The sequence below is a fragment of the Zonotrichia leucophrys genome, chromosome 2 (assembly GCF_028769735.1).
Source record: "Zonotrichia leucophrys gambelii isolate GWCS_2022_RI chromosome 2, RI_Zleu_2.0, whole genome shotgun sequence".
Lineage (NCBI taxonomy): Eukaryota > Metazoa > Chordata > Aves > Passeriformes > Passerellidae > Zonotrichia > Zonotrichia leucophrys.
In genome coordinates this window covers 29,558,974-29,576,919 of record NC_088171.1, presented here as the reverse complement: position 1 = coordinate 29,576,919, position 17,946 = coordinate 29,558,974, and the positions used below count along the sequence as shown (strand labels likewise).

Below are 17,946 nucleotides of genomic sequence, written 5' to 3'. Positions count from 1 at the left end.
GTATTCTGTGATGTGGCCACTGAAGAGTTTTTTTCTGGAACGTTCCCATTTATCTTGATATTGTCCGGCTCCTATACTCACTGGCAGCTCTGCCAAAGGAGATTTTATAGTGCTGGTGGAAATGACCATGTTTTCTGGTTGACTCAAGGACAAGAAAAATGATTTGAAATAGTCCTGAAAAAAACTCCTTCAGAAATATGCTATTTAACAGTTAAGGATTAGATCAAAGAGTGTTTTTTTCTGGGCATTTTATGTTTACTTGCTGGTTTTTACAGTAGTTGTTAAGAAGGTAAAGTATGTTCTCATTTTCTTTGTGCCCACAGCTCTCATACAGCTACAGAAAATTACTGATGTGCATTGTGAAAAGCTATTAGCAGTTTTGATGGTTGTTTTTTAATTACAGTTCATATTATGTAAATCAGTGTTCTGTATTTTCAATTTCTCTCTCTTTATTTTTTTTATCCAGATTCCACCAAGAAAATTAAGGATGTCTTAGAAGAATTCCATGGCAATGGCGTGTTAGCAAAATATAATCCCGAAGGGGTAATTTCTCTTGTTTCTTAATGATCAGAAATGATGGGGACAGTTTGTAAATTATATAGCATAATTCTTAGCATTTTAAATAGAAGATTATTTATAAATCAGGTGTTTGGGGTAATTGAAAGTGTTTGGGAAGCAAAAAACCGGGATGTCATATCATCTGGAATATTGCTGTAGTCAGTTGGGGTCAGTTATCCTAACTGTGCCCTTTCCCAAATTCTTGCATACCTTCAGCTGCCTTGCTGGAGAGCTGCGAGAAAAGGCCTTGACTCTTTGTAAATAACTAGAACATCCCTCTGTTATCAACACTGTTCTCAACACAAGTCCAAAACACAGCTCCATGCAAGCTACTGTGAAGGAAATTAACTCTATCCCAGCCAAAATCAGCACACAGATCCCCTTCTCTCTCCCATTCCCCAAATAAAAAACAAACATCCAAAACACCTCCACAACCCTTATGATAAGATTAATAGGATTTCCAAGTGTCTGAAGATGGGAAATGTTAAGCATAGTTTCAAGAGTTATAAAAGTAAAGTCCATTAAGATTGCTTTATAAATTCTGTTTCCCTTGTGTTGTTTCTGTTTATGGGATTTTCTGATGTTATGAAACAAAGAATTCAGCTAAAAAGCTATGTGTGCATATTGTCACTACAGATTCACCACTAGACAAGGTATTCTGATTTGGCTGGAAGAAAAAGGCAGATTGTTTTCTTTTCTTATCCTCAATTAAAATTTGCATTTGCTTAGCACATCCTAATAGTGTGATTCACAATGTAGCTAAATAAAAAACCTGTTTCAGTAATGTTTCTAATAGTAATATTTCTGACTGTGCTCACATTATATGAAGTTCAGGATAGAAATACGTGCTAACCATTATGAAAATTACTAGATCTTACATTTCAGGATGTAAAATGCAAAAAATTATTGAAAATAAATTTTATTTAATACAACTATTATCAACTAATGAGTTATAGTTTATTAAGTGTTGAAAAATCATTTGATGCTTTGAACTTGGCTGGGCATAATGCTAGTCGTTTTAGTCAGTTTATGAGGGAAAAAAAATTAGTAATTCAGTAAAATAGTGTGAGTTGATCCTGTAAATGATCATCTTAGATTTCCAGGATTCCACTTAAGTATATTAAAAGAATATAAATGGATGGGAAAGCTGTGATCATCCACAGGCTGTAGGACCTCCTTTACCTGCTTTTTGTTAGAATACAGGCAATACTTTTGGTTTTGTTCTTTTTTCCTTTTTGGTTAGGAAAAATGTGAACTGATAAAATGGTCTTAATCTATTATATGTTTTTTGTTCTAATTCTTCACATATTTTCAGTCATCATAAATGCTCAATTTTGTGAAGCATACCCTGTTAAAGTAAAAAATAACTGTGCATGCTGTGTGTATTTAAATAATACGTTGCTGTACAGGTAGCGTATTTCCCAATTGTCGATTCTATATAAACATTGATTACCTAAAGTGGTGTGATTAGTCTCTTTTAACAAAGTCATTCTTCCCATTTGGGGCCACATGGAAGTTGAGTCGTGGCAAGATGGGTGCCCAGGAAAACTGCTCTGACTGAAGCCAGGTGAATTGGCAAAATCTGTACAAAGCTGGAATTAATAAGCACAGTTGGTCTTGAGATGAGTCTGTGACTCTGCATGGTGTCTCCCTGTTCTTCATTTCACAGCTCTTCATTTGCAGAATTCTGCCAGTGTACTGTAACATGCAGAGCAGCAAAGTACCCAGGGCAGGGAGCAGGACAGGAGGAGGGTAGGGCAAGAAGGAATTCAAGACAGGCATCCTGTGATGACTTCAATGTCTTCAGCAGGAATCAAGGTATTCACTGACTCCTGGGTCAGTACTAAACCTAGGCTAACCCTGGAAACTTCTGTACTTTGCTGCTTAGCACTTAGACTTCAGGGAGTGCAACATAAAGAAAACATAGCTAGCAGCAAAGCTACTTTGGATCTAATAAGGTCTGTTAGCTCAAGGTTCATGCCATAGCTGAACTGAAAGCAAAGTGGCTGAAATTTCCTCTGGCACTGAGTGAATATTCTATTCTGACAAGCAAACTGCCTTTGCACAGGTGTGTCTATATTTTTGGCATGCATTCAGCCTGCTGTGTGGAATGATCTGCAAGTTGATTTTATGTGGTTGGATGAGGACTCTGTGGATTGGTTATAAGTAATTAACTGTTATATGTAAATGAGATGACAAAAATTAACTGATCCAGCTGGCATCAGTCTTAGCTATTTGTTTCCAGCACTTTTGCCTTGTTGTTTTGTTTGGTAGGGGATACCATTGTATTTTCTTTTTACCTCTCTCTTTACTAGATAATTATCTTATAAATACTCCAAATGGTTTAAGTCTTGTTCTACCAAAAGATGATGTCAGTTCTTTACCAATAAACATGGGTCCTAGACCTATGGCAAATTCATCAGAGGGATATATTTAATTAAATATGTACTTTCATATTTACCTACATATTTAAAGGGTTCAGGAATTTTTTTCACTGCATTGGTCCTACAGTGCAGTTTTTTGTCACAGGCTGATCTAATGGAATGCAAATAGCAAAAAAAAATTGATATTCAAAACTTGATACCTGAAATAATCTGGTTTGTTTTACATTATTTTATATCTTGTTGATATATCACTTATTGAGTGAGTGGATTTTAGGATTTATGGGAAGTGGTGTATATAATTATCAGAAGTTTATCTACTATAGGGAGTTTATTTATGGAACTTTTACTCTCTGCTTTCAGTGTAAGGGAAATGCCTAAAATTTCTACTACTGAACACCTGCCCTTTAATGTTCTTCTCTAAGTCAATATCAAAGATACAATTAAGAACATATTTTATACATGGTATAAGATACATCGTTTAAGACCAGCCTTTTTGGAAGCTGTGATTGATAAATGTTCTTTTCATCATTCAAGATCTGTTTATATTAATTTCATCCATTTCACTTTGAGGAGAGCATTGAATAGGTTGACAAGAATTAGGAAAGCAGACGGAGCTAAAGACAGTGTCTAAATGGGCAGTGAGTACGCAGCATTGTGTGCTTGTGGACCTAGTGTTGTCATCCTTTTTGAGTGCATCCTGATTTTGAGGAGTCCATTGACTTTCTTGGCTGCCTGGGCACACACTGGCCCATATTCAAGAGGCTGTCAAGCAGCATCCCCAGCTGCTTTTCTGCTGGGCAGCTTTCCAGACAATTTTCCCCCAGCCTGTGGAGCTGCCCGGGCTCACTGTGACCCAAGTGCAGCACAGGCATTTGGCCTTGTTGAACCTCATGTCCCTGGCCTTAGCCCACTGATCCAGCCTGTCCTGATCTCTATGCAGAGCCTTCCTACCCTCAAGTGGGAAATCAAAGCTTCTGCCCAACAGGGCATCATCTTCAGACTGACTAAGGTGCAAGTCTGTATTTGTCCAGATCATTGGTAAAGATATATTACAGGACTTGATGAGTGCTGGGAAGACCACTTCTGACTGGATATAACTCCACTGAGCACCACTCCCTAGGCCCAGCCGCCTGGCCAGTTTATAATCCAGCAAAGGTGCACCTGTCTAAGCCATGAGCAGACACTTTCTCTAGGAGAATCCAGTGTTAGAGGACATACTAAAAACCTTAGAGGTCTTTTCCAGCCTTGATGATAACAATTCTACAGAAGTCCAGGTAGACAGTATGCTCATGTACTAAGCAGGTCACCTTGTCATAGAAGGGGTTTAGGTGTCAAGGACCCAGGAGTCAAGCGGGATCTGCCTTTATGAAACTCCTGCTGGCCTGGCCTGATCCCCTGGTGCTCCTGTATGTGTCATGTAGTGGCACTGAGGATTGTCTTCAGATTTTTCCACTTGGATTTTAGAATATTCAGTTCTGATAACTGAATTCAGTTTCATTTACAGCTCTTCTTGTTTTTAATGCTTTTTTAAAAGTACATGCAAAAAAAATACTAACATAATATTTATTTATCTATCTTTAAAGTCTCTCATTGCACGGTTAGAAATAAATTGCTTGCATGGTCTAATAAAGACTAGAGAGCTGACTTAGAAGCATTTCCTTGACTTATGAGCTAACACAAGAAAATGGGATAGTCCATCTAATGTCTTAAACCTGCTCATCTAAATCACTAACCTTTCACTAAAAATGTTTCTATTATAATAACAGAGCTTGGGTGTTATGACACTGCACTAATGTATGTATGTTCTTTCTTTCCTTGCATGTGTTGCAGAAACAAGATATACTTAATCAAGTAAGTAATGCTAATTTGATTTTTTTCTTCCTTTATGCATAGGTGCCGTATATTTTATTTTGTAGGCTTCCATTGAGATGTACTTATTAATAAATACTGCATGTGGCTATTTTTGCTGATAATAGAGTACTATTTAAATCTGAAACCAGAATGCATTCCTTTTCTGCTGGCAGAGTTTTTCACTGAGTGAATTTCATTTTTGTCATTCACAGTACATAATTTTACTAACATTAATTGAGTTTAATATGAGAAATAAGTTAAGAGCAAGTAATTGGCTTGTTCCATACTTGTCACGGAAATTTCTCTTTACTGTGAGATCTCATAATGGTCTGTATTATTCTGAAATGACAAGAACACATCTCAGGAAAAAATATTAAATACTGATTTCTATAACCATATAATACCATTTATATGTAGCAGGCTTAAAATTGCAGATATAGTAATTTGAATAAGGCTTATGCTGTGCTTTGAGCAATTGTGACTTTACAGCAATTGCAAGGGAAATGGTTAAAATGCTGATCATCAACACAATAAACTGCACCTGAGCAACTTCAGTAGCCTCAAACAAGGCATAAAGGTAGAAAGGAAAAAGGAAGGAAAGGAAGAAGGACTAATCAAATGAACAATTTTTTTTTAAGTGACCTAGTTATCCTTTCTTGGTAACACAGAGGTGTTAAAAAACTCGAGCTCTGCTGTTCTTGGAAGAGGCAGCCAGAACATGAGAGCAATGCGAAAGTCAAGAGAGAGAAAGGGGAAGTTTTGTAGGAACCCCTAACTTTCAGGGGTCAGAGGCCAATTGAACTTTTGGAGATGTGTTAAGAGTAGAACTCCCCATTGGCAACAGGGCTTTCTTCAGATGACCGACATTATTATTTTTTTTTTTTAATAAGCTAAGAGAGTGACTTCAGAGGGTCCTGAAAGAGAGTGTTTCAGCATTAAAGCAGTTTGTCTGTGACCAATGTTGAGTGTAATCTCATCAGTATTTAGCTAATTACTTTGTCAAATGAGTAGGTGAATAATAATAGAGTCAGCAAACTAAATGAAATTTGGGAATTATTATCACACTGGAAAAGCTTGATGAGGTAAGTAAATGGAATGAGATGCACGTGTGCAGGGTAGAGTGTGGTGTACCCTGGTCCAGCTGGCATTGTCAGATAAATTGATGTGTATGTAGTTGATCACAAGATGACTGCAGGGTATCATTGTGGTTTAGTCATGAAGAGGAGAAGGATGTTACTGGGATGCTGTAATAGTGTTCCTGTGGCCATGGCAGTCTGGAAAGAAGACAAAACTTGCAAGATGAGGTAGTGTCTTAGGCTCACTGACATTAGTAGAAAAGTAGTTAAAATTTCAAGCATGCAGTAATATGGTTTGGAAGGATATTTTGTGTTCTTTGCCTCAGCTATGTTCTTTGATGTGACAGATTAATATTAAATTCCTGTAAAGATCTTGCCAGATTATAATATATTAAGTGCAGTATTTCCACTACAAATAGGAAGATTTAATTTTCTATAAAAAAAGTACTGCAGAAGTCACATCTTTCTACTTTTGTCCAAATGATGGGATGAAGTGAACTCAAATTGGAACTAATTTACAGAAGGTTAGTAGGATGTGCAGATTTATAACATATATAATGTAGGAGAAGCCTGTCCCTCACATGTAAGAAGCTGAAGTTGTATCTTTCTAGCTGCAGAAGAAAAGAATGTAACATCTTGTGTGTATCACCAGCAGAAACCTCTAGGTTTGAGACACTGGCAACTCTGTTTTTCTGGCTCCATGGGCAAAATTTCTAGGGAAAGCTTTCTGGATACCTAGAGAGCTGGGAAGCCTGCCAGGCAGAGATGCTGGCAGTCTGGCTGGGAGCCTGCTTTTGGTGGAGTGTGTTGAGGGCACTGAGGTGTAAAATATTTCAGATAGTCAATTTCTGCTGCAAAACCATTCCGTTTTGAACATTTTAAATTATCTTTACTGGTCTCTCTCTATCCCCTTCAGTCAGTCTGTGCTACCAGTGCTAATCTCCTTCTTTGGCATTCTTTCCTTTTGATACACTTCTCTGCTTTAAGAACTTAGTTTTATCCTTTTTTTCCTTTACATTATTGTGTTGTACAGTAGCTTTTGTTTAAACTTAATGAGCCTATTATCACTTTCATTTACATATCACATGTTAAAAAAGACAAACAGCTTTAGACAGCCTATTTAATTATGATGGGGAGGTGTTATTTGTCTTTATTATGAAGAACAATATGTTATGTTTTGGTTTTTTTTCATTGTGATGACTTCAGCCATGCTTAATTGACCTGCATGGTGGCATCTAGATAATGTTTATGAAACTGCATAGGAAAACAAAATGTGGCAAAAATACTTTCAGTCATAGATTAGTGCAGGAATTCATTGACAAATATCTATCAGTATCTCTTCTTGTGCAGTAGAGATACTGATAGATTAAGCAGGTGCCACTCCTCATATCCTTTTAATTCTTTCTAAGCTATACTTTTAAATACTGGTGAGGAGAAAGTCAAACTTAGGTCGATTAGTATAGCTCCACTTTTACTAAAGTCTGTACATTTACTTAGTATAAAGTGGATGTAACTTGTTGACAAATGGAACAGGATATTTTAAAGCTTTTTCTGGTGGTGTATGTTATTATTACCAGTGAAGGTGCCAGTTTGGCTCAGATTGTGTTAAATCTCAGCAAAGAGAGATTTCATGTTCATTCATGGAGGGAAAGTTTATTAATTTGTATCTTTAAAACTTTAAAGAGGGAGCAATGAGCAATAACAGGTAACATGACATTGGCACATATTGGTTTTCTTACTAACAGTGTTGTAGCAAGTATTTTTTAAAAATGCAGCTGAAATAACGTCCACAAAAATTTGCAATGTACAGACAGGGTCATTACAGGTAAAATATGTGAGAATACCACTGCCATTGAACATGCATAGAAAAATCATTTTTCTTAATTCTAAGCACCTTATGAAAATTCCGATTCAGACGTGTTTGTCCATGAGTAGGTTTTTACACAACCTGCACATGCAGATAAATTGTTTGTTTCAACCAGAACTTTTTGTTATAACTGACGTTTTTCAGGGATTCCTTAACTTTACTATTTTATTTGGCCTTTGTCTGAACTATGCTACCTACCCCATTTTTCCTGACCAATTCTTCTAGGATAGGATGCAAACTTTCTGCTTGTAACTTTGTTTGATATGTGAAAATTTCAGGTAGATTTTGAATGATAATCTTCTACAAGAGCCTTCTAAAAGTATGTGATTCATCACTCTTCTTGAAAAAACAAAATCTCGCCTTTGTATAGTAAATGTAGCATATTCAGTAAGAGTTAGGCATTAAATACAAGTACTTATGTATGTAGTACTTAAGGATATGCAAACTTATGCAAATATAGAACTATGTATTAAGGAAAAGCTGCTGATAAAAAAGTGTTTGGGTTTTCTTTTACCTGCATGTAAGATTGAGATGAGACTGCAGTAGCTGGTGAATGCATTTCAGGCTTATTTTTGGTAATTAGTATCAATTTATTTTAATAACATGAGACTGTTATACTTAAAAATCTAATTATTGCATAAAAATTGAGTTTTCCCATTTCCATTTTAGATGTTTTGTTAAGCTTACTTCTTTGAAGAGCTGGGGGAAAATTTTGGCAGTAATTTATGTCTGTGTATTGGTAATATCCAAATATTATTTGTCCATATGGAGTATTTGGTAGGAGCAGGCTGTGAGAGCATGTGGGTTTTAAAATTTTTTTTTAAACATTCATACATGTACATATTAAATTGAATGCTGATATAGCTAAGAAATAGTTTTATTTAGTGACCAGAATTTTCGAAATTAATTATGTAAAAACTGTATTAAATTGAATGCTTAGATCAGAAAATGGTAAGGGCTTTGAATTTAAACTGAATTTAACCCTGATGCCCAAAGCAAGTCTTCATGAGAAATTGGAAATTTAATTTGAATGAATATTTAAAATACATTTTCAACACCATGAACTTAGTCATTCTCATGTGACTCATGGGTTTAGCTTGTTAATCCTGTGTATATAGTCTCTCCACTTTTTTTCCACATCTTTTGGCAATGTCAGGTTTTGACATGTGATAATCAATGAATCTTCAAGACTTTGACTTTTGTGGGAATGCTTTAGCACTGGTATTCACAGCTAATCACATCATTGTCACTAATGCACTCACATCAGTGTTTGCCAGTGTTGTCATAGCACAATGTGTGAATCAAGGCCCTGTAATATCTCCTGTTAGTCAGCAGTTCATTTTTCACATATTGGGTCAATATAAGTAGTTAAAAAAAATAAAATCAGTTAAAGGAACTTACACAATCCCAAAAAATAACCCAGAGCAATTACTGCCAGTAGATGAAAGCTGATTATATTTTTGGCACCATTTGGAGATCAGACAACAGAGTTTTAAAAGTAATCAATTGAAAACTACATTTCAACATGATTCTCTTTCTGTTATGTGTGAAATGTTCTTTTTAATAAATGAAAACCGTATGTCATGGAAATCTCTTGAAATAATGATTTCTCTTTTTTTCTTCTCTCTCTTACATTCTGTTTTTCAGGATGCTGAAAATAGTGGCTTATGCTGAAATATTTTGTACAAATCTAAAAGAATAAAAGACCTAAAGGAATGTGGTATTTAAAAGAATTTATGGGTGGAGATTAATTTCAAACACTAGATCATATCTTGTTCCCATTTATGTGGCCAGTGTGGTGGGGAGGAATAAAAGGAGTATTATTCTACCCCTCCCTGCCCTGCTCCATCCACAATGGCAGCTCTTTTGTCAAGAGATTAATAATTTTTTGGTGTCTTGTGAGGAGAAAGAAAGAAAGTAGTGGTACAGCCTCTCTCCCTTCTTTCAACATATCATCCAAAAGAACTGGTTGTTGTATTTATGCTAGCTAGGAAAATATAGGAGGCAGTTAGACCTCCTCTATTGCAGTGTTTAGGATAGGTCTTGAGTCAAAAGCTTCCATTATCTTAATAAATTATTGGTTCACTTCAAATGTATTAGTATGGTAGGAGTTAAAATACTACATAGCAAAGTTAAAAAACTTCTATGTAAAAAGATGCAAAATTTTCCTTGTATATATCTTGATTTTCACTGAGGAACCATGTTTTCTGTATTCTCCATATTGGCATATACTGACTTTTGATGTCTATACTGTGTAGAGTTCTGTGTGTTGGCACAGAACATACATATAAATGCATAAATCTTCAATATAAATACTTGGATCTTTCTTAATCTTACATATTTGTGTTAACTATCAGTAAAGCAGAAAAGCAAGTTACAAAACTGAGCAGCTTAACTGCTCTAGGAGAAAGGACAAAATCAAGTACAAACAGTGTTTGTAGATGGAGTTCAGCTTCTTCTGAGTTGCTCAGGGTGTTAGGAGCCATTCTGCTGCTTGGGACACAATCAGGCATTTTAAGGCATCTCCATAACATGTTGTAGCCATAATCAGGAGATAAAGACCTGTGGCTTTAGCTGAGTGTTGGTCTATATATGTGTGCTACAAAGCTAGAAGAAACCTGATTTTTTTTGCTGTTTTGCCAAGCAAAATCATAACTGCTATTTGGAAACTAGGCCTTCAATTCCTGTTCTTCCTGAGACACCCTCTGGGAAGTAGCACTAAATTAGTGTAATGTACTTATCAGTGAGTGCTTGAGAAGAAACAGAACTCTTATCATAGTAATTGGAGGTGTTTTAAAGCATATTAAGCATAGACTGATGCACATTTGTTTTTCCTTGGAGTCCTTCATATTCTGCTTATCTGGGATTCAAAAGAAATTAAAGTGTGGGAAGCAAGAGCTTTGCTTTATGCCATTGGTGTGGAGTAGACAGGGAAGTAAGATACATGCAATCTTTAGTGATGTTAGTAAGGTAAAAAGCATCTTATCACATATCTATGAGATGTATTGGATACATTGCAAAGAAATCCACAAATGGTCATGATATTATGGAAAATAGTGGTTGCTTTAATGTCAGGTTTGTAGTCTTTTGTGCAGTAACAGAAGTATTAGAAGCATTCCAGACTACTTTTTAATCTATGAATAAAATGAGATTTTTAGTCCGCCTGAAAACCCCAAACTATTTTTAATGGTTTTGTTTCTTCATATTTGTGAATTCTTTTGTCAGAGTAATCAGTGTCATCCTGGAAACTCTCTTGAAATATGTAGTTTATCCTGAAAACTGTATTTAATCAGTTGCCAGGTCTTTAGTTTCTTTGTGACTTCCACTTCTTTAAAATGAAGATTCTTTAGTAATCTTTTTTCTAGTTCAATGATTGCCATTTGTTCAAATTTGTCTTTATACGTGTGCTTGATGTTCTTTCATGTGATTTTGTGTGGTATCTCAAAAAGGATAAACTAGTGTTCAGCTTTAGGAAAAAACAGTATCAGCTAATAGTTTGGGCAGGAAGATCATGTAGTTTCAAGACCTCTGCCATGGGCACGGACACCTTCTACAGGACCAGGTTGCTCAGAGCCCTTGAAAACTGCCAGGGATGGGGCATCCACAGCTTCTGTGGGCAACCTGTTCCAGTTCACCTTCCTCACTAGGAATAACTTCCTAATACCTATCCTAAACCTACCCTTGTTCAGTTTAAAGCCCTTCACCTTGTCCTGTCTCTACCTGCCCTTGTAAAAAGTCCCTCAACAGCTTTCTTATCAGCCCCCTTTAGGGAGGTTGAAAGGGGCCCTAAGGTCTCCCCAGAGCCTTCTGTTCTCCTTAACAACCCCAACTCTCAGCCTGTCTTCATAGGAGAGTTTTTCTGAGATACAGAAGGACAACAAAAGGCCAGGCCTAAAGAATTTTCTACATAATTGATTTTTTAAATGTATTTTTATAGAAAAACAGGTAAATATATCAGAATGTTTGGGGAGCTGTTAAAGAGTTTGCCAGGAGCTTTTATCTGCTGGGGTAGAAGGAACTATGGAGTTCTGAGGATGTACTTTTAGAACCTCAGTTCTTCCACTGAATGCAGATTATTCTTTATAACTCAAAAAACCTACTTTTGTCTTCTCCGTCATAATTTTCCTTAAGAGTGTCAGGCAACTGCTCCAAGTAGGTTGCCTACAGATATGGTTGAAATTTCTGATTCCAAATCTGGGGTCTGCAACTCATTTCCAGCCTTTTCCCTACCTCATACGCAGTTACCCAGTGATGCCTCTATGATAGCCAAGCTGCAATGGAGGTAGGGTTGTAAACAAGTTTGGGAGAAAGACTGATAATTTCCACCTCTGCTTGCTTGGCCCAGATGTCACCTCCTTAGATACTCACCTCCTTAGATAGACAAATGGCATTGTCTCTCTCTTTCCAGACTTCTATTTTAAGAAAAAGAGGTGCTATATGGTATTACCTTTTACAGTTGCCACTTTTTACCCATATAGCTAGTGTTGCTTTAACTTCATTTATTCCTATTTTAAAAAATGTATAAGACATGACAGAATTCAGTGATAAACTTTCATTGTATTATATTATTCTAAGAATAGTATTATGAGGGTAATTCTTCTAATAATTTCTAATTCTTCTAATAATTTCTGTTTCGTCGTGATCTCAGAGGGCTATTTGAATGAAGGAATTTTCTCCAAAGTAATTGGAGTTGGCAGACCAAATCCTGATTATTCGTATCTTCTTTCTACAGTGAAGGATGCCATAAGCCTTACTCTTCAGGAAAATTTCCACCAAAACACACTGGTTTGGTATGGGTTCTTCACCAAGAAAAATTCAGTTGAAACTCCAGATCTGGGCAAATCTCTCTCTATTTGCTTAGTCAGACATCAAGGCAGGAATGTTCTCAAAATATGTGGAAATAAAGACAGATTAATTGGCTTTGTTTCACTGTCGTGAAAACTGCTCCTTCTGTTTTTAATTATAAGAAAGTAACAGTGAGTTTTTTGCACTGATGGAATTTTTTGTGGGTAATCTTTTCACGGAATTAACATTAAAACCCTACAACTCTTAGATGTTTTGGACTAATGCATACATCCAAAAATTTAATTGTAAAATACATGCAGGATGTGAGATTACATGTTACAGTCCCAGAGGCACTGAGGTACCTCACTGAACAATCTATAATTGCTGTTTGCTGCTTCATTTAGCATTAGTATGTGATGATGTGTATGGATGAATATTTATTTATGTATATGCAATACATATATTTGTTCTGTTCCTTCTAGCATAGGTGTAGATCTTGAATGGATTATTTCCTCTCTGAGTAAAGATAGCATCCAACTCTGGTATGGCAATTTAAAAAAGAAAATAAATAAAATCTTGTATCATCTATTTTCTATAAAATCTACGTAAACATCTTAAATTTTTCCATGTGTCCAGAAGTACTGCCTTAACAGCTGAAACATTTTACCTTCTCTTTTGATACATCTCTGTGAGTACATGTTGGGATCACCTCATTCATAGGAGTTTATCAGTAATTTCTTCAGTCACATTTTTACAAATAAATATTTAATAATTTTGTAGATATACAAAAACCTTATTTTTGCCTTCAGTGTTTCTTCAGCTCTTTCCTGATATTTGGATGCTCTTTTGAGAAACAGGTTTGAGTTTCCTCAGGCAAATGGGAAATTGGCCAAGCTGATTCCCACTGGCAAGTTGTCTTTACCAGGAGATTATTTTTTTTCCCTACAAGAGGAAAAAATCTGTCACTTTTTCTCTGCTTTCAGAAGGAAGTGATGGTCTCAGTTGTTCTTGGGGCATAGCACATATTTTTGTTTTTTGAGGATTATTTTATTTTTCTGTGAACATATCTAGTGAGAACCTTCTTTCCTGTGGCCAGTCAGTGACTTAGACCTCATTATAAACTTTGGTCCATTTCTTCTTTATAAATTTGGAAGGAGCTTAGGAAAAAAAAAACAAAAAAACAAACCAACAAAAAACAAAATGCAATACTTATGGATTAAATGCTTTTTGGAAGTTAGGGCTAGGATTAATTTTGAAATTTTGTGGCTGGTTAATGAAATGTTACTGATTTTCACCAGCAATTTATGGTGTAGGAAAAGATGCACATTTTTAATTTCTCTATGCATTGGGTCATAGTGAGTCCGGTTCCATGTTTGCATTCAGAAAAGAAGAAAATTGTTTAATGGTTTACACATTTTATTTGCTAAAAATAATTATGAAACTTAAATTTATGCAGTGTTGCTCATGTCTTACATTCCTTCTCCTTTTCTTTTCTCCAAGATGAATATATAATTTTTAGGGTTTTTTCCTTATATTCAGATGTTTGAAAATATTGATAAAATCTATGAGTAGGAACTAACTACTTCTAAAAATATAATAAAATAAATTTTATATGAATTTTATTGCTTAAATTAGCTAAAAATATGGTGGTTTTGAATGTGCACTTCTCTGGAGTTATACCAAAATTTTTCATTACCAAATGAAATTTTATTATCCAGTAATACAGGAGTCTTACTTTGTGAAGTTTCTTTTTGTAAAAGAAAAGGACCTTCAATGAACTTGGAGAATAAATTTGATATATAAAAATAGAAATTCGGTTTTAAATGATTAGTATAAATCCCTTTATTTTTCTGTGACCTACAGGCAAGGATTTTATTAGTGTCAAAGCTAATAGTGCACAGATTTTTTTTTTAGACTCCCTCAGAAGATTTAGGCCAAATTATTTGAAAGTTCTTTCATGTTTTTCTGATTCAACTGTGTCCTATTTTATCTCTGTTATGTTGAAAATTTTCCTGAAATCCCTAAACTTGTGATCATAATCTTCCTATGCCCTGATAGTCTCTTGTGCAGTGGAATTAATTAATTAATGTTGCCATGCTAATTGTTGTCAGTTTGGTACATCCTCTCATCCCCTCACTTTTGAAACATCATGGAAAATGCTAAATCCCTCTTTCTCAAATTAATTTAAATTTAGCTGTAGCTTCTGGAATGCAAGCAACTGTTGAAAATTAAGCAATTAGCCTGCATGCTTAAGAAAACCACATCCACCATTATGGTTTATATATTATTCTGATGTTATTGATCTGAACTTTTTAATTAATTTTTGTGAATTCATTAGCATAAATAATTTTCAAACCATACCAAAATTCTCTGAACTTTTCATCTGAGAAATTCTGATAATGATAGTGAAATTTAAAAGTAAGATCAAGCATGGCACTTGGTAAGGTGGAAGATTATTGTTCTCTGCTTTCCTTCTTTTTTTTGTCTTTTTGCTTACCAAAACATTGTGCAATACATTTGAAAAGTGGCTAGGGTGGGGGGAAGTGCTGGTAATTAAAGGAAGGGCTGCAGCATTTCCCTATTTCAGAAGGGTGAAATTCCATGAGGAAAAAGAAAAATAGTCTACAATTGCAGAATAGAGAAATGGCTGTAATATTTCAGAATAGAGAAATGTCTTGATGGATGATACAAACTACTTCTAGGTCTACTGTACACTAGCTTAGTTCTCTTATTTGCTTTATATACATTTGCAAAAACAAATATCCAGAAATTACTGTACCGTTTTAGAGCTCATTTCTAACATGATAATCTACACCAATTATATTAGGTCTTCTAGAACGTTTTTCAGCAATGCAGTATAATATATATAATTATATTTATAATTATAATCCCAGATTTTGAGGTTTTAGGCAAGAACCTAATCACAGGGCCCTATACAGAGATCTCCCTTAGGCAGGATTGGTTTTATACATTCTTTACATACAGCATGTGATTTTGCACCTGCATTTTTGGCTGTTCTAAACATTTCTGATGTGTGTTCAAGTAATTTTCCAGCTCCTGATGAACTTCCATTATAATTTGAAAGCTTTTGGATATACAGCATCCAAACTCTGATTATATGAATAGTGCTGCTCTCCTGGGGGAATACAGGTCACAGAGCGTGTTAGAACAGAGGATAAAGCACTGTCAGCTGAAGAAACCTGGCTGTAAAACAACCTTTAGAACAACCACACTCTGTCTTTGGTCCTTTGCAGAGCCACCCTGTTTGCTGGAACTCAGGATGTCAAATGTAATAAATGGATGTGGTAGCCGAGTCATGTGTTACATTAGTATCTCTTATCTTTTCTAGCAGTTTGGAACATGTGTTGGAGGATATTGGCTTCAATGATAGTCAGACAATCTCTACAAAATACTGAAAAGTTTGTACACCTTTGAGGAAGGGCCTTCAGGAAGAAGAAAGTACATAATTTCAAACTTGCTTATTTTTCAAGTTCTCTACACTGGTATAATTCTGAACCCATTAAGTAAAAAAAAGCCAACCAAACAACAAAACCCCATAGCAGTAGGGATTTAGTTACTGCTGGCAGCTTGGAGAACCAGTGCCACTCATGGAGCAGTTAAAAAATCTAAGGTGGCTCTAAAGTCAGGGAATTTTTTTTTTTTTGCAATATACATAAAATCCACAGACAAGGTAAATAAAGAAAAAATTAGTGTAGTGTAAAGATATTTACATGGCCATCCATCAACCTTAATTTAAATGGGGTTATAATTTTGGTTTACTTTCCATTTTCACTTAGCTGTTTTTTTGTGTATATGATTCAGTGAGATAGCTAAGACACATTTCATTAATGCACAATTTAACAAAGCAATTTCACATTGTTAAAGTCAGTTGATTTAGTGATTAATGTATTTGTTATGCTTGCAGATAGAAAATACATTCATATAGCGTATATTAGTGTCACTAATTACTGATTTACTTGGATGCTGATACAAATCCCTTTGTTATTGTGATTCATGGTTTATAAACAGTTTATAAACAGAATTAAATGTCAGTGGCTTTATTAGAGAGAAAAACTGTAAAGTTTGTAGCATGAATGCAACAGTGTATGATTTGCCAAGGTAAGAGTGTGGCTGAAACTGTCTGATGAGATAATGAGTCCATGTCCAAGGTGATTATTTCTGTTTTACACCCATCTTGAGCATTGTGAAAATTTTTTTCAGTCTCTGCTATATTTATCTTCAGGAGGTGAGACTTTTATTGGTTCCACTGCTTTTTTCTCAAATAAGGTGTTCTGTATTAGAAGCTCAGCAGAGATACCCTCTTGCCAATCTTGAATTCCTTGTAATTATGACTTGCACAAGAGGAGTCAGATTTTGCAATTTGTGGTGTTGATTCCTCATAAGGATGATGATGCACATTAAAACATTACCCTTTGGTAGTTAGGTCTTGCTCTTAATGGGAAACACCTTATTTAGCATGCACATAAATTTTCAATATCTCATAAATACATTAAAATGCAAAAGTCAAAGAAATCGGGGGAAGAGAAGTTTCCTAAGTCTTATAATTATATTAAAATAATAGCTAAAATTATTTATACTGTGGCTCAGATTCCAAATTCAGGGAGTCCTTTGAAAGTTCAGTTTCTATTTTCTTTTTTCTGGCATGGTTTCAAGCTGATCCTTGGTAGCCTTTTCCCTCCTTCCATGTTCACTGTGATGAACTAAAGGAGTTGCACTAGACTTTTTTCTGGAGATATGTAGTATTCCTGAAGAATAGGGAAATTTCTCAAAGTCAGTTTTGTGCTATCATGTGGATTTATCCCTTAATTATTTAACAATTACAAGTTGCTGTTCTGTTTGATCTATAAAGTAACACTATGTTTTATCAGATTAATAACTGATAAGTTTTACAATCACCAAAGTAATACTAAATATGCAGTTTTGGCAATATGATTCAGGATACTTTTATCTTCATTCTCTATTAGCAGGATAAAATGGGATCATAATGCTTTGCATTGCTGTGGTCCCATTGCAGCCTCACCTTCCTTGAGGGGGAGGTGACCAGCAACAGGACATGAAAAAACAGAAGGAAGTTGCATCAGAGGAAGTTCAGATCAGGCATCAGGAAAAGGCTCTTCACTGGGAGGCTGGTTGGTCAGTGGAAGAGGCTTTCCAGAGCATGTTTTTGTCATGGCACCAAGCCCATCAGAGGTCAACGAGCATCTGGATGATGCTCTTAGTCATATGATTGAGTTTCAGGTAGTCCTGTGAGGAGCAGGGACTTGAACTCAATGCTTGTTATGTATTCCTTCCAACTTGAGAAAATCTATGACTCATTTTATTACTTAAAACAGACAATGCTGTTTTAACAGAAAAAAATCATCATACGAGTTTTATTAATTAGCTCTTACCTTGCTGGCAAAAG

The 17,946-nt window shown here is 35.4% G+C and overlaps 1 protein-coding gene across 8 annotated transcripts in view; it reads left to right on the top strand.

Annotated features, from left to right (window-relative positions):
* DGKB (diacylglycerol kinase beta) overlaps nt 1-17,946 on the top strand; it is a 398,863-nt gene that overhangs the window by 124,391 nt on the left and 256,526 nt on the right. For 6 of the 8 annotated variants that reach the window (XM_064704413.1, XM_064704412.1, XM_064704410.1 and 3 more), the window contains exons 3-4: nt 467-543; nt 4,773-4,793. In XM_064704413.1, coding sequence (XP_064560483.1) covers nt 467-543; nt 4,773-4,793 — 98 coding nt within the window. The remainder of the gene's footprint in view (nt 1-466; nt 544-4,772; nt 4,794-17,946) is intronic. The other 2 variants (XM_064704415.1, XM_064704417.1) reach the window with 1 other exon arrangement.